This window comes from Notamacropus eugenii, chromosome 1 (genome assembly GCF_028372415.1).
Source record: "Notamacropus eugenii isolate mMacEug1 chromosome 1, mMacEug1.pri_v2, whole genome shotgun sequence".
NCBI classification, from domain to species: domain Eukaryota; kingdom Metazoa; phylum Chordata; class Mammalia; order Diprotodontia; family Macropodidae; genus Notamacropus; species Notamacropus eugenii.
Window position 1 is genome coordinate 720,632,505 of NC_092872.1, and position 18,348 is coordinate 720,650,852.

Below are 18,348 nucleotides of genomic sequence, written 5' to 3' on the forward strand. Positions count from 1 at the left end.
CAAATAAGACAGAAACCAGAATATAGGGATTGAGGTAGAAGGTGGGGCCTGGTGTCAGTCATGAGTCCTGGCACTCAGTCAATAAGCATGGATTAAGCACCTCCAGTTTTCTAGGCACCTCATCAAGTTTTAGGAAGGGAAAAGGCAGTTCCTGCTGTCAAGGAGCTGCCCATCTGTCATAGAAACATGGAAATGGTTGAGAAGAAACAACAGATCAGGAAGCTTGGTCTTAATTGATCTAGGGAAAGGAGAGTGTTTGGGAGTAGAAAGCTATCGAGTTCAGTGGGATACACCGGAATAAAAGGGAACTCTAGGTGTGAAATAATCGTTTAAGGAAAATAGAATTGGGGAGGATTCAGAATCGACACAAGAATGAGAAAAAATGCAGGTACACATCAGCCATATTGCAGAATCAGTTCCAGACTTTGGTGGTAAGGCAAATATTGCAAGCGAGTCACCTGACCTTTTTTTGTCAGTGCATATAAAAGTTATGTTTCTGATAAACTGTTGTCTATTACATGCACAATACTATTTAGCTTTTTAAAAGGACATATTTTAATTTGGAAATATGTCATTGGTAATAAAAGCTACCTATATCCCAGTCTGCAGTGAGTCCTAATCTTCTTTCTGTTGTGTTCTCTGGTCCAGTGTTGCTGGCTGTTGGCTTATCAGAGTTGTGATTGCTCAAGGCTGGCAGTTGCCATGGCAGTTTCTTACAATAAGGCAACAGTTAAGCTTGCCACCTGCAATGATTGACTCTTCTTTTCCCTTCAACTTAAAAACCCATTCTAGGCTTATGAATTGACCTGATTTCAATATTTTTGTGCTTTGGAGAATAAGAAGACCCAAAGGGAGGGAGAGAAAAGTCAAGCATACAAAAATAAAACATTTTTTTCTCAAAAAATGTAGAACAAAAGTAAGTGCCATGGAGAAGGGCCATCTAGTTCCATGAAAAGATCATGCCCACTTTCAGGGTTGGTGGTCTAGTGTCAACCTGCAGGGATACTTTTCAGGTCACTCAGTAATTCTGAGCTCATGTCCTGACTAGACGTTGTAATAAGAATGCTAGGTCTGCCTGTTTCACAGGTGTTTCTGCAGACCCAATATGTTTCTCTGTGAAGCTCTTTGTAAGTCAAGTTATCCTGCAAATTTGAGCTAATAGCATTTTAAGACAATCATGTTTCTGTCTTTTATCACTTTTTTCTTCACCTTGGGAAGGATCATGTAGATCAGTTTATTTTCTTGCAATGGAGGGAAAGGTTTCTAATTATATATCTGTGTACATGTGTCTCTGTGTATATGTTTTACTGTCTGTTTTTTGCAGAAGGAATGATTAGACCTGGAATGAAAGAGACTACTGAAAAGCAAAGGATTTCTGTGAAGGAAACACACGAAGAAAACCTCATGAGTGATAGTCCCTGTGACATCACTGGGAGAGAAATTTGTGCTATAAATGACAGAATCCACACAGGAGAAAAACCTTATGGTTATCATCATTATGGGACAAACATGAGTCAACAGCCATCCCTGAAATACTGTCAAAAAATTCATACTGGAGAGAAACCACATGAGTCTCATGAATGTGGTGTACCTTTTAGTGAACACTCATTCTTCCTTTCTCCTCACAGTATTCACAGTGAGAGGAAACCCCACAAATGTAATCAGCGTGGAAAGACTGGGAATTGCAGCTCTAGTCTTGCTGTACATCAGAGCATGGAGACTAGAGAGCAACCTTATGGGTATACCAAACTTGGAAAGGCATTCCCACAGAGCTCCAGTCTTACTCATCATCAGAGAATCCGCAATGGTGAGAAGTCTTGTGAATGTAGTCATTGTGGAAATGGATTCAGATTTAAAGGTCACCTTACTGTACATCAGAAGATTCACACGAGGGAGAAACCATATGAATGTAATCAATGTGGAAAGACTTTCACAAGGAGCTCCAGTCTTGCTGCACATCAGATTATCCACACTGGAGACAAAACTTATGAATGTAATCAATGTGGAAAGTCTTTCGGATACAGCTCCACTCTTGCCTCACATCAGAGAATCCACACTGGAGAGAAACCTTATGAATGTAATCAATGTGGAAAGCTTTTTAGACAAAACTCCCAACTTACTGTGCACCACAGAATCCACACTGGAGAGAAACCTTATGAATGTAATCAGTGTGGAAAGGCTTTCAGGCAGAGCTCCAGTCTTGCTGTACACCAGAGAATACACACGGGAGAAAAGCCTTATGAATGTAATGAATGTGGAAAAGTTTTCAGTTCTAGTTCCGCTCTTGCTCTGCATCGGAGAGTCCACACTGGAGAGAAACCTTATGAATGCAATCAATGTGGAAAGGCTTTCAGAGACAACTGCAGTCTAGCTGCACATCAGAGGATCCACACTGGAGAGAAACCCTATGAATGTAATCAATGTGGAAAGTCTTTCAGAGAAAGCTCCACTCTTACTTCACATCAGAAAATCCACACTGGACAGAAACCTTATGAATGTAATCAATGTGGAAAGACTTTCAGAAGAAAGTGCCATCTTGCTGTACACCAGAGAGTCCACACTGGAGAGAAACCTTATGAATGCAATCAATGTGGAAAAGCTTTCACACAAAACGTCAAACTTATTCTACATCAGAGAATCCACACTTGAGAGAAACCTTATGAATGCAATGAATGTGGAAAGGCTTTCGGTTACAGCTCCACTCTTGCTGTACATCGCAGAGTCCACACTGCAGAGAAACCTTATGCATTTAGTCAATGTGGAAAAGCTTTCAGAACTAAACTCCCTACTTGCTGCACATAACAGAATCCACAGTGGAGAGATACACGATGTCTTAAAACCTTTTATATACATTATCACATTACCATACAATTCTGCTGAAAGCAAAGTTGAAGAGACATAATTTCTGGGTAATCCTTTAATTATGAGCAATTAATAATTAATAAAACAAGGGTCATTTAACTATCTCTTACAGACCAAAAATGAATCATGGAGACTTTCAACATTTATATGCCCTTAGACAAGTGAGAGTTAACCTACAGGCCTAAGTCAATCTTGATTAATTAAACCTTAGTCAGAAGGAGTATTATAATGAGATTTTGACTTATTCTAATGAGGGACTCAGTGGGGAGACATGAATCTTCACTCAGTTTTGGACAAAGAGACTTATTTCTATCCAAATCACCATTGCCTGGGGCAATCTGGATCAGAGAGGGCCACTTCCCCTCAGACTTGGTTTACCAAAATACAATGAGCCAGAGTCCACTTAGAATAAAATCTCTTTAAATTTTGGTCATATCTAAATTTTCCCAGTTGAATAAATCTTGCCCAAGATTTCATCTGCTCATCAGCCCTGCCCTTCAAAGACTGGCTGAATCACTTGCAGTGGCAAATTTCTGAATGAGGAAATAGGAGAAAAGTTTAATTCTCCTTCAGTAGTTGTTTCTTTATATGGGAGAAATATTCTTTTCTCTCACATCAGAGAATCCATTCTAGAGGACATATCTCATTAATATAATCAATATGAAAAGTATTAAGGCTAACATCATTCCTTATTTTCCATCAGAATTCACCTGAGATAGAAACCATATTCCTGTAATGAATGGGGAAAAACATTCAGATGGACTATTGAACTTGTTAGACACCAGAAATTTCACCTCATGAACAAGCCCTGCCTGGACTCAGGGAAGGTCTGCAGCCAGAGATCATCTCTTCCTTTACATCCAGGATTCCTAGTGGAGAGAAAATTTAGGAATGTGCTCAGTGAGGATCAGCCTTTTCCTGGAAGAGGCAGGTCACCAGGCATCACATTCTTCACACTACAGGGAAGTCTTATAAAAGCAGTAATGGTAGGAAACTCATCACCTGAGTCTCATAAATATTTTTGCTTGTGTCCATTGGAGAAATCTTCCTGGAGATAAGACTTAAGAATTTAATTAATGGGTGTTGGTCTTTCCCTGGAGCACAGACCTCACTAGACGTTGTATATTTCATATAGTGCATGAAGCCCTAGAAAGAAACTGAATTTATCTCAGAAACCCCAAAGTTGCTCATGACTTCCCTAAAATATGCCATGACCCCCTAGGATGAAGCCTGCCACTGGCTTCCTCACTTTACTGCACTCTCCCACTGTAGTGAGGGACCTTTTCTCCTTAGCCCTCAAGTTGTCCTAGGCTGCTAATGTAGTTCACTGCTCCAAAATTGGTTCAGAGCCATTATTGCAGGGTTGTTTTAAAGGGAATTTGGAAGAGCATAGACAAGTGATTGCCTCAGCTTGCCATCTTGGCTCCAGAAGTCCTCATGCCCATATTTTCAGGAAATACTCCCTTGATAGCTCAATTTTTCTTGAAAAGGACTCTTGCCTTTCCCATTCAATTGTTTTCTTCTGTTCCTTTGCCTTTGTCATTTAAGAAAACCATAATTCTTCTTGATATTCTCACAAATTATGAATTCATTTGAGGAAATCTCCCCTTTTCATTTCCCATTCCTTCATTCCTCAGCTATTTGTAAGGCCTCATCAAACAGCCATTTTGCTTTGTTCTTTTTCTTCAGGATATATTTACTTGTTGCTTCCTGTACAATATTAAGAATTTTTTTAATGTGACTGTAGATAGTTTTAATTCTTTGAAAATTTCCTGTTCATATCCTTTGACCCTTAATCAACTGGGGAATGACTTGGATTCTTGCAAATTTGACTCAGTTTTCTATACACTTTAAAATGAGGCCTTTATCAGAGACATCAGTTGTAAAAATTCTTTCTTTTTCTGCTTCCCTCCTTAGCTTGGTTGCATGGGCTTTGTCTGTGCAAAAACTTTTCAATTTAGTGTAATCGAAATTATCCATTTTGCATTTCATAATGTTCTCTGTCTCTGGTTTGGACATAAATTCCTCCATTCACCATAAATCTGGCAGACAAACTATTCCTTGCTCCCCTAATTTGCTTACAGTATCACCCTTTATACCTAAACCATGTACCCTTTTGGACTTTATTTTGGTATATAGTGTCAGACACTGGTCTGTTTCCAGTTTCTGCCATACTATTTTCTAGTTTTCCCATCAGTTTTTGTCAAGTGATGAATTCTTTTGTGAGATGGGATCTTTGGGTTTATCAAACAGAAGTTGCTGTAAACATTCAGTACCGTGTCTTGTGTACCTAATGTGCACAAGATGTACCCCTCTATTTCTTAGCCAATACAAGTAGTCTTGATGATACCGCTTTATAATACAACTTATGATCTCGCTTGGCTAGTCCACCTTCCCTAGCATTTTTTTTTATCCTATTCATTCTTGATATTCTGGACCTTTTGTTCTTCCAGATGAATTTTGATGTTATTTTTTCCAGCTGTACAAAATACGTTTTTCATAGTTTCATTGGTATGACATTGAATAAGTAAATTAATTTAAGTAGAACTGTCATTTTTATTGTCCTAATTCAGGCTGCCCTGAAGCAACTGATGTTTTCCAGATATTTAGATCTGACTTTATTTGTGTGAAAAGTGTTCTGTAATTGTGTCCATGTATTTCCTGGGTTTGTTTTGGCATGTTCACTCTCAGATATTTTGCAATGTCTACAGTAACTTTAAATGTAATTTTTGTTTCTATCACTTGCTCTTGGGCTTTGTTAATAATATATAGAAATGCTGGTGATATATATGGGTTTATGTTATATCCTGCAACTCTGCTAAAGTTCCTTATTATTTCAAGTAGTTTTTTTACTAGATTCTGTAGGATTCTGCAAGTATATCATCACATCATCTACCAAGAGTGATAGATTAGTTTCTTCTTTGCCTATTTTAATTGCTTCAGTTCCTTTTTCTTCTCTTATTGCTAAACCTACCATTTCTGGCACCATATTGACAGCAGTGTTGATAATGCACATCCTTATTTCCTCCCCAGTCTTACTGGAAATGCTTGTAGCTTATCCCCATTCTACAAAAGGCTTGCTGATGGTTTTAGGTAGATTTAGCCAGAATGTCTTCATCTACTTTATTGGCCCCTGAGATGAGCCTCATATGAGTCCTGGTTCTCTTTTGCATTTGGAGCCTCAAGGGAGTTTTCACAGGCCCTGACTAGGATATAAGAATTTCTCCCTCTCTACAGTGAAAGCAGAGTGGAGAAGAGGAAGAGGGAGTGGGAGAGGATGAACTGAGTTCCTCAAGTGGCTGGGTCCTTCTCCTCTCCAAAGGAAGGTGAATTTTGATGACTGCAAGCTGACCAGTTAACTTGGGGTTTAGTGGCTAAATTCCTTTCCTTTTTCTTTTTCTTTCCTTTTTCTTCTTCTTTCCTTTCCTCTTTCCTTTCCTTTCTTTTCCTTTTCTCCTCTTTTCATTTGTTTCCTTTTCCTTTCCTTACTTTCCTTCCTTCCGTATATTTTGGGCCACCTTGGCTTAGAGTGAATGTCAATAGTAACTGTTTCTCTTTTGCCCAGCAATTGTGAGGGTTTTCCTCTCGAAGTTTGATTTTTTTCTTCTTTTTCTAATTAAAGGGGCTATCCCTTGTCTCACTTCTTCAAGAGACCTATTCAGTGAAGGGGCACTATCTCACTCAAAGTGAGGAACTTGAAAAGACCTTGGCCTAAAATGGCCAGGGTCTCCCATTGCATCCTGGGTCACGTCCAGTCATCTGGATGAATATCTGGCAACTTGTCCCAGATGGCTCTGGAAGGAGAAGTGAGGCTGGTGACCTTGCACAGCCTTCCCTCTCTCAAATCAAAGTCAATTGCAAGTCATGTCATCATTTCCCTGATGTCCTAGTCCTCTTGAAAAACAAAGGACAAACACAACCAACAAGGCAGAGGGAACTCAGCATAGATCCCTGGGAGACAAAAAGGGGATATGCTGGAGATCTGCTGACCTTTCAAATCCACATCAAGTCTTTGCCTTGACGTATTTTCTCTTGTTGCAAACCCAGTTTCCTTTGGTGGAGTCTCCATTCCAGTTCTCTGCAGCAAGGACAAAAACTAAATTTCTTTTTCTCAAGACCTGCTCCCCTTCACCTCACAGAGCTGGGCTCCCTATGACCTAGGCAGGGCCAAGGAGCAAAGTTGAATGGCCCACCCCAGTCATTGCCTTTTCAGTCTCTGGTTCTGGGATTGAAAAGGCCTCATTGTCTGCCTCAGGCTTCCTGTGTGTGCACCTGAGTGTGTTGCAGTATGCCTCCTACCAGCCATGGGTGAGTTTCTAGGACAGCGTGTAACAGGGATAGGCTGGATATTTTTGTTGACTTGTAAGCTGGAGGGAAACAATCAGGAAGCAGGGAGAGGCTGAACATAAATGAGAGGATTCTGATGATAGGAGGTGTCATCTGCTGAAAGAGAGAGAATGGAATGGGGTCACTTAGGAATGTTGACAGGTTGACTTTGACATGAGCAGGGCTTCCTCATTATGGGTCAGGCAGGGTGAAGGAGGAGACAGTGGAAGAAGGTGCCTGGAAATGGGAGATGAGGAGAAAAGAACAGGGAGCTCTCTGAGAGTGACTTCCATTTTCTTCAGGAGAATATGAGGGCAGGTTCTCAACTGAGAAAGCATGGGTGACTGAGCTACTGAAAGTCTGAAGGATGAAAACATCCTGAAGAACAAAGATGCTAAGTGAGATAGTGAGTTAACAAAGGTGTAAAACATTGCCTCATAGCACTATAGCCCCCAGTGAGTTTGTGGAGCATCAGTTTGGAGTGGACCCAGTCAGAAGGGTCTCAGGGATTTTCTTCACATTCATTAAGCAGCATTTGTGTCTTGGTGTATTTTTTTTCTGAATTCAGTTTTCTGGCTGTTTTCCTCTTCCACTCTTAGGCACTGCTTTATCCAGATAATTAGCTTTCTTCTATCTATTTTAACCCAACTCTCTTCCCACTGGCTCTTTTCACCTCAGCCTCCACCTTCTCTCCTAGTTGTCCACCATGTCCCTGTTTTTAGAGTTTTATTTTCTGATTTCTTTATCTCTTCCTTCTTTATTTAGTTATATAATGCCCCCTTTGACCCCTTCTTTTCTCTCTTGAAGTCAAGTCTTTCATTCACGATCCCTTTTCCTCTATGACTTTTGATTCTTTTCTTTTATTATACTCTTTCTTCTAAGGAAAATTCCTTAAGCTCATTCTTATTTCTCTTCCCTTTCTTTCTAGGCTGAACCATCATCCTTCAGTTCCTCTTCTGTATATTTATTCATTACATAAATCCCGTGTGAGCACTCATACCTCAGAGAGTGTTACATTAGATGCCTTCAACAAACCCTTCACACTCAGAGATTCTTTTACTCTTACAAACGTTTTTTCTGCCATCATTTGGACTACTCAGAGAGGCTTAGTCATCTCATCACAGTCACACAGCTGCTTAGGGGGAGAGCTGACACTCAGCCAGGTCACATCCCAAAGCTTACACTCTTTCCCCAAATATCCTTGGTGTTCTCAGGACTGTTTTCCTCAAAGTAAATGGAAGGATCCTCAGTCCTCCCTCTTCTCTCTCTGTCCCCATTTCCTCTCCCAGCATAGGCAGATATAGACATGGAAGGTACAGAAGACAGATAGGTAATATAGACAGATGATACAAATACAGATATTAATGATATAAACACATGTGATAAAGATGAGGCCACAGTGAATGAGGGGTAGGGAGGTGACCTGAGAGTCAAGAAACCCAGCATCCAATCCTGATTCTCACCCATGCTGGCTGTGTTCTTCAACTTAGCCTCTGAGTGCTAAACACAACTCCTCAGGACTCTGCTTTATAGAGAAGCTTCTAAGATCCACAGGTTGATGTTTGTGTATGGGAATTGCTCACAACAAATCACGTCTGGATGAATCAATGCCTCTATAGATACACTGCAGACAGCAAGGTGGTGCAGTGCAAGGAGAGCAGGGCCTGGATTCAGAAGAACTAAGTTCAAATCTTGCCTCAGAGATTTACTTGATGTCACTTCAACTCTGACTGTGTCAGTTTCCTCATCTGTAAAATGGTCAGTCCCTCCATTAGTGCTACTTTTTAGTAGCACCTCCCTTTTAGTGCCATTCTAAGGCTAAAAGGAGATAAAATTTCAATGTACTTTGCCAACATGAGGGCAATCAAAAATGTCACCCATATAATAATAGTAATTAATATTATTATTATCACATCCTACCTTAGATTATGAACCCCTCTGGAGCATGAAGCATTCCACTTTTTCATTTTTGTCCCAAGCACTTAGCATTGTTTTTTTCCCCATCTTTTTTAAATGTCCTTTGACCTGATGAATTTCCAATGCAGGTTAAAGCAAACTTCTTTATTCTTTACTTTTCTTTGGGTATTTTGGTCTGTGTCTTCTTTTACAACACGACTAATCTGGAACTGGATTTGCCTGACTGCACATGCGTCATGTATGTCAGATTGCTTGGCTTCTCAATGAGAGAAAAGGAGTGGGAGGCAGAAAATTTGGAACTCAGAAATTCAAAAAAAAAAGTTTAAAATATCTGTTAGATGTAATTGGAAAAAGTAAAATATTTTTAAAAAGCATGACTGCTTGTTCGTGTGTTTATTCACTGTTGGCTGATGAAAGAAAAGAGGCTGGGGGCTGGGATGCCAAACAGGAGGCTCTTTTAATCCCCCAGGACAGAATTGATTATCCAGAAATCAGTTACTCTCCAGTGTGTCTCTTACTCAGTCATTCTCACTTTCATGTCCTCACATTGGCACACAGATTGACACAGATCCACACCTCTGGAAAGAGTCACAAACAGGGTATGGGATGGATCACAGAAAGGGTCCTCACCTTCATGGCAAGTCTAGAATGGGAGAATGGGGACAAGGGCAGATATAACCTTTGTTTCCTCAATGCTCAGAACAAATACAGTAATGTCATCTAGGGACTGACGAAACCCATTTCCCTAGGCAAGAGCCTCTGCTGGGCTTTTCCCAGGGACCCAGGCTAGGATCTGTCCATGAACCTCACCCTCCTCACTGCCTCCTTGAGTTCACACCTTCTCCAGCAGAGGGAGGTAGTGGGGCAGGGTCAGGAGCTGGGACAGTTGAGGCACCTCTTAAGCCTATAAGCTGTGAGCTTCTACTGTCTCTGCCACCTGCCAAGGGTTGGACCTCTCTCATGGTTATGGGGAATCCTGTCCAGGGACACACAGAGAAGCCTGTCTTCATTTACCCAAACAAGTAGTACCAGTACTAAACATGAGCTTGCCTTTGCTCTTGATGTAACAGAGTTGGGGACATAAAAGACAGTCTCAGCCAGTGTGACTCAGGGTGGCTTACTGGGTCCCTGAGGTGAGGCTCTTTCCAGCCCTGGGACTATTTGGCATGTGGAGCCCCAAGGGAGCTGTAATGGGCTCTGCTCAGGATACCAAAGCTTCCTTCTTCCTTCCTGCCCTCCCAGGGCTCTGAGTGCTCTCTCTGTAGGTGTCTAAAGGCCAGAATGTTCTCCCAATGGCAGCTCCTCTGGTTACTGGTGCTCTGGGCTCAGAGGGAGACCCAGCAGAGCAGTGAAGGGTTTAGAAGATCACAGGTTACAAGGGATTAAAGACTCGATGGCCCCTCAATCCAGTGGGTGAGCAAGCTTAGGCTCCACAGAAGCAGATGGGGGTAGACCAGCATGACCAGCACCAGGTTACAAACATTGGGAGGTCTATGGGAAAGATGGTTTCTGTCTCATGTTGACAGTCAATAAAACTACTTGCAAGTTGCTTGCAATTTTAGAAGTTTCCAGAAAATCTTCTTCTTTCTACACTTTGACTTGGACATTGACTTATTTCTATCTGCTACTTTTGTTCATTTCCTAGATTTCCAAGGAGCCATTATGGTGACAGGATCCTTGTCTACATTTCCAGGAGAGAGTCACCATCAGCTGCAAGGCCAGTGAGAGCTTAATAAATTTGGTATTGTCTACTTTAATTGGTACCAGCAGAAGCCTGGCCAACCCCCACGTTCCTCATCTACTATGCTACAGCATTGGCATCAATTGCTACCGGCAATTGGCATTGCCTGCCCAGTTCAGTGGCAGTGGGTCTGACACAGATTTCACTGTCATGTGCAGCAGCCTGGACACTGAGGATGCTGCAGATTATTACTGTCTGCAGCTTAGGTTCTCCCCATTCCCGCAGTGCTTCAGCCCTGAACAAAAACCTTCCCAGGCTGTTCAGGGGATTCAGCTCAGAGCAGCTTCCTCTGTACTCCCCAAGTCAGAGAAGGCCCTGCCCTCTGGGCAGGCTCACATCTCCCAGGGCTTATAGGTCCCCTCCTTCTAACAAAACCTTGTCAATCACAAACACTGTCTGCACAGCCCAAGACAGAGTGAATGTAGCACAGCCCCCTGGGAAACAAAGGGGAAAATCCAAATGGTGGAAATAGTGACACTTGTAGTTCACTTGATGTCTTTGCCTCCACATAATGTTGTTTTTTTTTTCTTGTTTGGAGCCTAAGTTTATGGTGAGTAGGCTTTGCTCTAGTTCTCTGTAGCAAATGATAGAAAACTGTTGGTTGCCAATGTTCAGTTGTGTCTGACTCTTTGTGACCCCACTTGGGATTTTCTTGGGAAATGTCCTAGAGTGGTTTGCCATTTCCTCCTCCAGCTCATTTCAGAGATGAAGAAACTGAGGCAAATAGGGTTAAGTGATTTGTCCATGCTCACATAGCTAGCAAGTGTTGAAGGTAAGAACTGAACTCAGGAATATGAGTCTTTTGGATTCCAGGCCCAGCACTCCATCCACTGAGCCATCTGGCTGCCATGATATAGACTAGATTACCTCTTCTCCCATCCTGGCCAGACTGGGCTCACAGGGCAGGCTTCTTTATGATCTGGGCCTGACCAAATGCCAAGGTAAATGCTCTGACTCACCCAACCACTGCCTAGTGAAAGACTCATCATTTCCTTTATCTGGAGATCAATAGCCTTATGGGCTAAGAGTAATGTGTGTACCAGGAGGTTTGGAGTGGACCTCCCAGCAGGCATGTTGAGACTTCCTTAGACAGCTGGTGGTAGGGTCACACCCATTCACTGGCTATCTCTGTGAAGTGTCTCTGATTCTACTCTCTGCCCCAAGATATCTCTTGGTGGTATGATGGCCCAAGGCCATGTACATTCCCTTTAGGACCAAGAACACACAAATGGGTTCAGCACTACTACAAGACTTTCTAGTCAGGCTTTGTCACTGAAAAGAAGAGGAGATTGGCTCAACCCCTAGATTCATCGCAATAGGGTCTTGAGTCCCCATCCTCCCCATCCTGTTCCCAGATTCTTTCCTTCACTCTCATGGACCCAGTCCCAGGAGTAGACTTGCATGAAGTATAAGCATTTGCTTACATTGAATTTCTTTGCATGAATTTTCTTACATGTAAGAGTTTTCTTATATGAAATGAAACCAGGGAAGGCCTTAAGAAAGGTTGATATGGAAAATAGTTGATATGGAAAGTGAGCCATATGCAGCCAGGGAAAGCAGATTTCCTCTAAGAGGAGGCCCTTGAGCTCAGCTTTAAAGAATAATATGCTTTCTCGGAGGAAGAGATGCATAGACTGCTTTTCAGGAATAAGGGACAGTCACAAAGGTGTGGAGATAGGAGGTGAAATATCATTTGTGATGAAGAGCAAGAAAATTCTTTAGTTTGGATTGTAGAAGAAATAAAGGAATGTATCACATAATTTGCCTGGAAAGGGATGCTGAGCTTGATGGCAAAGACTTCAGATGACAGAGTGCTTTGTATTTTATCCTAGGAACCCAAAGAAACCATTCTAATTTGATCAATCAGTCTGTCCATAAAGTTTCATTAAGCACCTTCCATGTTCCAGCCACATGAGGAGTTCTATGGTTAGCTGTTGAAGGACTGGAGACCCTCATTTGATATATAGATACTTTCAGAGGCCTGGGAGGAACTGCCACTTTGTCTACTGGTTCACTAAAATGAAAACTTTTTCTAAATTACCAAATAAGAATGACGGAATGAGGAAGAGTGAAGGAAGCAGCAAAAATTAGGAAGGAGGAGACTTAAGTCTGAAGGTACCATCACAGCAGGAGGCTGAAATGGGGGTAGAGGGCTGAGGCTCCAGCAGCCCAATGATTTTCCACCAGTTGACCATCCATTAACCAGTCCAATATCCCATCATCTAGACCTAGACACCCCAAAGACTGGTACTACTTTATGGAAGAAAGCTTCCTTCCCTAGAAATGTGTTTCAGATAGCTCGTGTGTGTATAAGTGTCCCTTATATTCACTGGGAGTGACATCTCCTGCTCAGCCACAACCTCCACAGGCAGGGAAATTGCATTCTCTGTACCTGTATGTGATTCTTCATGGAAATTCCTTTCACTGACTTTGTAAATGCAAAAGAAGGGCAATATTTTGAGTCTCACCTTCAAACCTCAGATCATCAGGCTGTCAAGTGTGACATTCAGTAAAACTTCTTCCATTGAGAAATCTCCCCATCTCCATCTTCCAACTGTCAGGTAGATCCAATGATAGAACCTCATGGACTGAGTTAAGAGGAAGAATGTTAGGCAAAGAGGCAGGGCTGGTTCCCCTGGATGCTGCTCCCTGCTTTAATACAGACATTGGCTCACTATGTCCTCTTCTAACCATCTGCTCAATAGGGGCTTGGTGCCACGATATAGAGCCTTATACTTTACTGTTCATCCAACAGTTCCCTTACCTGGAGAGTTCCCTATAGGCCTAAAATGAAGATTACATTTCTTTTTCTGTCATTCCTTAGGAAACTTGATTTGACCCCTCAGAGCATAGGACCATCACAATTGAGAATGACCTTCACTGACTCCAGTGAGACTTTCAATGAAGGAGTTTAGAAGAACACTGTGGAATGAGGTGAGTTGTGATGGAATACACTGAAGTAGGCAATAAACAGGGTGAAATATTTTGGAAAGATGAATTTGGAATTTCACGGAGTTTGACCCATTGGCTGTTGATGTCTGCCAATCTTAAGATCCCTGGATTTCTCTCCATTGTTTTAGCTAAAGTATAATTTGTCTTTTTTTGAGACTACTGTGTTTCCTAATCCACGGCCATTTGATATCTCTGGGCAATTATAGATATTTTGAAAGATGGGTTTTAGTAGCAAAAATGTACCCTGCATGAAACTACTCACATTCAGTCCAGAGAATCGTCTTCTCAGTCCTGGGAGACTCTTAAGAAGATCCTTGATTTTTAGTTGATTCTTCCGTAAAAATGAGACGAAGAGATACTGTAATTTGTAAGTGAAATGGCTATTCCTTTGGTGCAGAGTGAGGGATGGAGGGAGAAAGGTGGTAGAGCAATGGTGTAGGGGAGCTCTGAGAGATGATCTGGCTTGTATGTGGTAGCCCTCTAGGAATTCTGTCCCTGGGGTGAACATTGGAAGCCTAGGAAAAGGACAGGGAAAAAGAGAGGTCATTCTAGAAGGTGGAGGGCAGGGCAGGGCAGGGTGGGATTCTTGGGATCAGGAGGACCTACCCTGAGCTGGCTGACTGGAAGCAGAAGCACTAGAAGCTGAGAGAGCCTTGCCTCCTGGGAGCCATCTCGGCACAGGCAGGTGCCAGGTAGGTCTGAACTAGGACCCCTCCCCATTCCTCACTTCTACTGGCTACCACTTGTATAGGACTTCTTCTTCCCCCTCTGACTTCTTGGTGAGTCTCCTCCAGCTATGCCAGGACCAGACTTTCCTCCTGGTCCTGGCTCCCAGGGCTTCCCCTGCTACTTCTCCAGGCTCCCTGCCATATCTCAAATTTCCTCAGGTGCCATCTCTAGTTTTGTCATTGTGTCACAGTTGTCTGACCCCCATATCTCCCCCACAGTATCTGATTGAGGCACAGCTCTCAGTCTGGAGTCACTGAGGTTCTGATTGGTCTCATCCCATCTGGGGTCTCAAGCCCCTTCTGCCTCTTGGGTCTCTGTGGGAGTATGGAGGAGGGGTATAAGGCCAAAGGGAAGGAATTAGAGTGGGTGGCAAGTCCTTTTCCTGTCCAAGGAAAACTGTCTTCCAAGCCTGACCCTCCCTGCTGTCCTCAGATGTTGGTAGGGCTCTTTCCCCTGAGGGCAATACCAGGTGACTCCTGTGAGACTTCATTTTCTGTAATTTGGAGCAGGTCAGCATCCAGCCTAGGAAAAAAAGGCAAGGACAAAGCTCCCTGCTCTACCATCCTTGTCTTATCCCTGTGTAGCTCAGTCTACAGATGACCAAAGTTTGGAGCCAGAGAGAATGGATGCTGGGAGTCAGAAATGCTCATCCCAGGGCAGGGCAGTCCATCCACAGAGCAGACCAGCATCATCAAAGATGGAATCTAAGAGAGCCAAGGGAGCTTCATCCTGTTAGACACAGGTTGGCCTCTGCAGTGCTGTCAGCAGAGCACAAATTGTCCTCCTGCTTCTGCTCCTTTCCTCCTGCCACAGACCACACATCTCCCCAGGTCTCTCTGAATCCCCCTTATTTACCATTTTTTAGTTGAAGTCAATAATCTCTTAGGAATTGACTGCTCCTTGCCAAGCACTGTGCTAACCCCCTGGGGATGCAGAGAAAGGTTAAAAAAATAACCTCCCCTGCCCTCCATGTGTTCACAGTCTAATTGGGAGGAAACATCTCATCAGCTGTGTCCACACCAGCTCTCTACAGTATGGATGGGAGGCACCTGAGAGGGAAGCCTCTGGCACTTTCCTAACCTGGAAAAGCTTGTTTTCTGAAGGTGAGATTTTAGATGAGATGTGAAGGAAGCCAGGAGGCTCAGGTGAAGGGAGAGGATGAGAGACAGCCATTGGAAAGGCACAGACAAAGGAAGGTCAAGGGTCAGCCAGGAGGCCAGTCCCCCTGCTCAGAGAGGAGAAGAGGACCAAAGTGTAAGAGAATGGAGGTTTGAGGCTGCTTTTATGGTGTCTGCTGTCTGCCAGGCACCATACAATTATTATCTCATTAGATCCTGTTGGGAGCATTTCCTCAGGATCCTTGCTAGGGACAGCCAGAATAAGGGAGCATAGGTTACGGACAGGCAGTAAACTGTGGTTTATTTATCCACTCAATAGCGTGACACTCTCTAGACAAAAGTATGTATCTCAGAGTTCCACAGAGGACACAGAGACAGTCTGTCCTCCTGAGCTACATGACTCATACTTTGAGGTCTTGTAGGCAGGTTTACAAAGAAATTTTGGGTAAGATCAGGTTGGAGAACAGAGGCAGAGAAAGGCATATTTGCATGTGTAGGTATGTGTATGTTTGTGTTTGTGTACATACACACATATACATATACATACACATTCATATAGACAGATGTAGAGACAGATACATGTGTGTGTATATAAAATTATTTTATTATTAATATTATTATATTAATTAATTTTAGACACATTAACAATTTCATAATAGTTTTCACCAATTATACATCCAGACTATTTTCAGCATTTTATTTTACCAGAATTTGAGTTCCACATTTCTGTCTCTCCTTCATGCCCTCCACTCTTCCTAAAATGGGAAGCCATTTGATATAGGTTGTATAAGTGCTATCATGTAAAACATATTTCCATATTAATCACAGTTGTGAAAGAAAGAACAGATCAAAGGGGAAAAAATACAAAAAAATAGAATAAAGTAAGTGCAAGAAGTATTTTTGGATCTGCACTCAGAGTCCATGAGTCCTTCATCTGCCTGTGGACAGGATTTTCCTTCTGGGGTCCTTTGTAGTTGCCTTAGATCACTGCGTTGCTGAGAAGAGCTGACATTCATCATTGGAAATCACACAATTTTGCTGACAGTGCGTACAGTGTTTTCCTGGTTCTGCTCATTTCACTTTGCATCAGTTTATACAAATCTTTCCAGGTTTTTCTGAAATCTGACTGTTCATCACATCTTATTGCATAAAAGTATTCCATTACATTTACATGCCGCAGCATGTTTAGCCATTCCCCAGTTGATGGACATCTAAATTTCCAATATTTTGCCAACCACAAAAAGGGTTGCTCTAAAGATTTTGCCATATGCATGTCCTTTTCCTTTTTTTGTGATCTCCTTGGAATACAGTCCTAGTAGTGTTATTGCTGGATCAAAGTGTGTGCACAGGTTGGTTGCCTTCAGAAATAATTTCAAATCGTTCTCCAACAGTGTTGGATCAATTCACAACTCTACCAACAGTGTACTAGTATTTCACTTTTCTCACATTCTACCCGACATTGATCATTTTCCTTTTTTTTAGTTATATTAGACCATCTGATAGGGGTGAGGTGGTACCTCAGAAATGTTTTTATTTGGATTTCTTTCATCAGAAGTGATTTAGAGCATTTCTTCATGTGCCCATGGATGATATTGAGTTCTTCATCTGAAAACTGCCTGTTCATGTCCTTTGACCATTTACCAACATGGGAATGACTTCTTGTAAATTTGACTCACTTCTCTACGTATTTGAGAAATGAGATCTTTTTCAGAGACACTTGCCACAAAGATTGATTTGCACATTTCTGCTTTTGTTGAAAGGTATATTTTTAGCAAAAGCCAAAAAAAAAACCAACCCAAAAAATGTGAATTTAAAGTTATAATTAGAAAGGTCTGTTACAAAGGCCTTTAGCACAGTTACTTATACTAGTCTAAAGAAAATTGTAGCTGCTTGATTAGTTAGGTAGTTAAGCAGCATTTGCTAAGCCCTTTGTGCCTTCTTAGAATACCAGGACAGGAAGGGAGACCTATGGGTTTTCTCAAAGAGATTGAGAGGGTGTGGCATAAAATTAACCAGGAAGTCTCAGCCAGGGGATAAGGGTTGGGCTGGTTGAGAGATCTCCCCAGTCAGAATAGTCAGGCCTCTGGGTCAGCACCAACTGAAAGGGTTACTTCTTTCAACCAGGAGGTCTAGCAGGAGGAGGAGTCCAAGGCAGAACTTGCCTAGAAAGGTACAGTATGTGGAAAGCAGAAGAAGCCCCAAGAGCCTTAGTGGGTCAACCCTTTTCTGGGAAGGTTCAAGGACCACTCTGTGTCTCAGTCCTGAGGTCCCAGGATCATTCTGTTCCTCCATTCAACTCTGATGGCCAGAAACTCAAAGTCCTGCCTTCCTCTTTGCCCCTATTCCTGGTCTCCACCAACTGTAATGCCAGGGCCATGGGACTGACCCTTTTTCTGCTTTGACCTTGTCCTGGTTTACCGACTTAAACCCCAGGGATCAAATTCTATCTGGGCTAAAATGGAAAATATTGGTTTCCATTTCTTCTGTTTATCCCCTTCCACTCTCCTTTCATCCTACTGTGGGAGTATATCAATAAAAGCTGGTTCCATCTTGAGTTCTTTGCTCAACTAAGGTGATCAACTCCTCAATATGTTTCTACATTGTGTTGACCTGAAAACTTTGTTAAGAAAAGGCAACAGGCTAAATGCATACATTTTATGATTTAATTAATTAATTGATCAATTCCCTATTAAAGACAATGGT

At 42.2% G+C, this 18,348-nt stretch overlaps 1 protein-coding gene and 1 long non-coding RNA gene across 3 annotated transcripts in view; both read left to right on the forward strand.

Annotated features, from left to right (window-relative positions):
• LOC140521889 (uncharacterized) overlaps nucleotides 1-9,479 on the forward strand; it is a 38,468-nt gene extending 28,989 nt beyond the window's left edge. For both annotated transcript variants that reach the window (XM_072637079.1, XM_072637078.1), the window contains one exon: nucleotides 1,325-9,479. In XM_072637079.1, coding sequence (XP_072493180.1) covers nucleotides 1,325-2,649 — 1,325 coding nt within the window. In that variant the 3' untranslated portion in view covers nucleotides 2,650-9,479. The remainder of the gene's footprint in view (nucleotides 1-1,324) is intronic.
• LOC140522166 (uncharacterized) overlaps nucleotides 1-18,348 on the forward strand; it is a 518,496-nt gene that overhangs the window by 434,447 nt on the left and 65,701 nt on the right. The gene's annotated exons all lie outside the window — the stretch shown is intronic.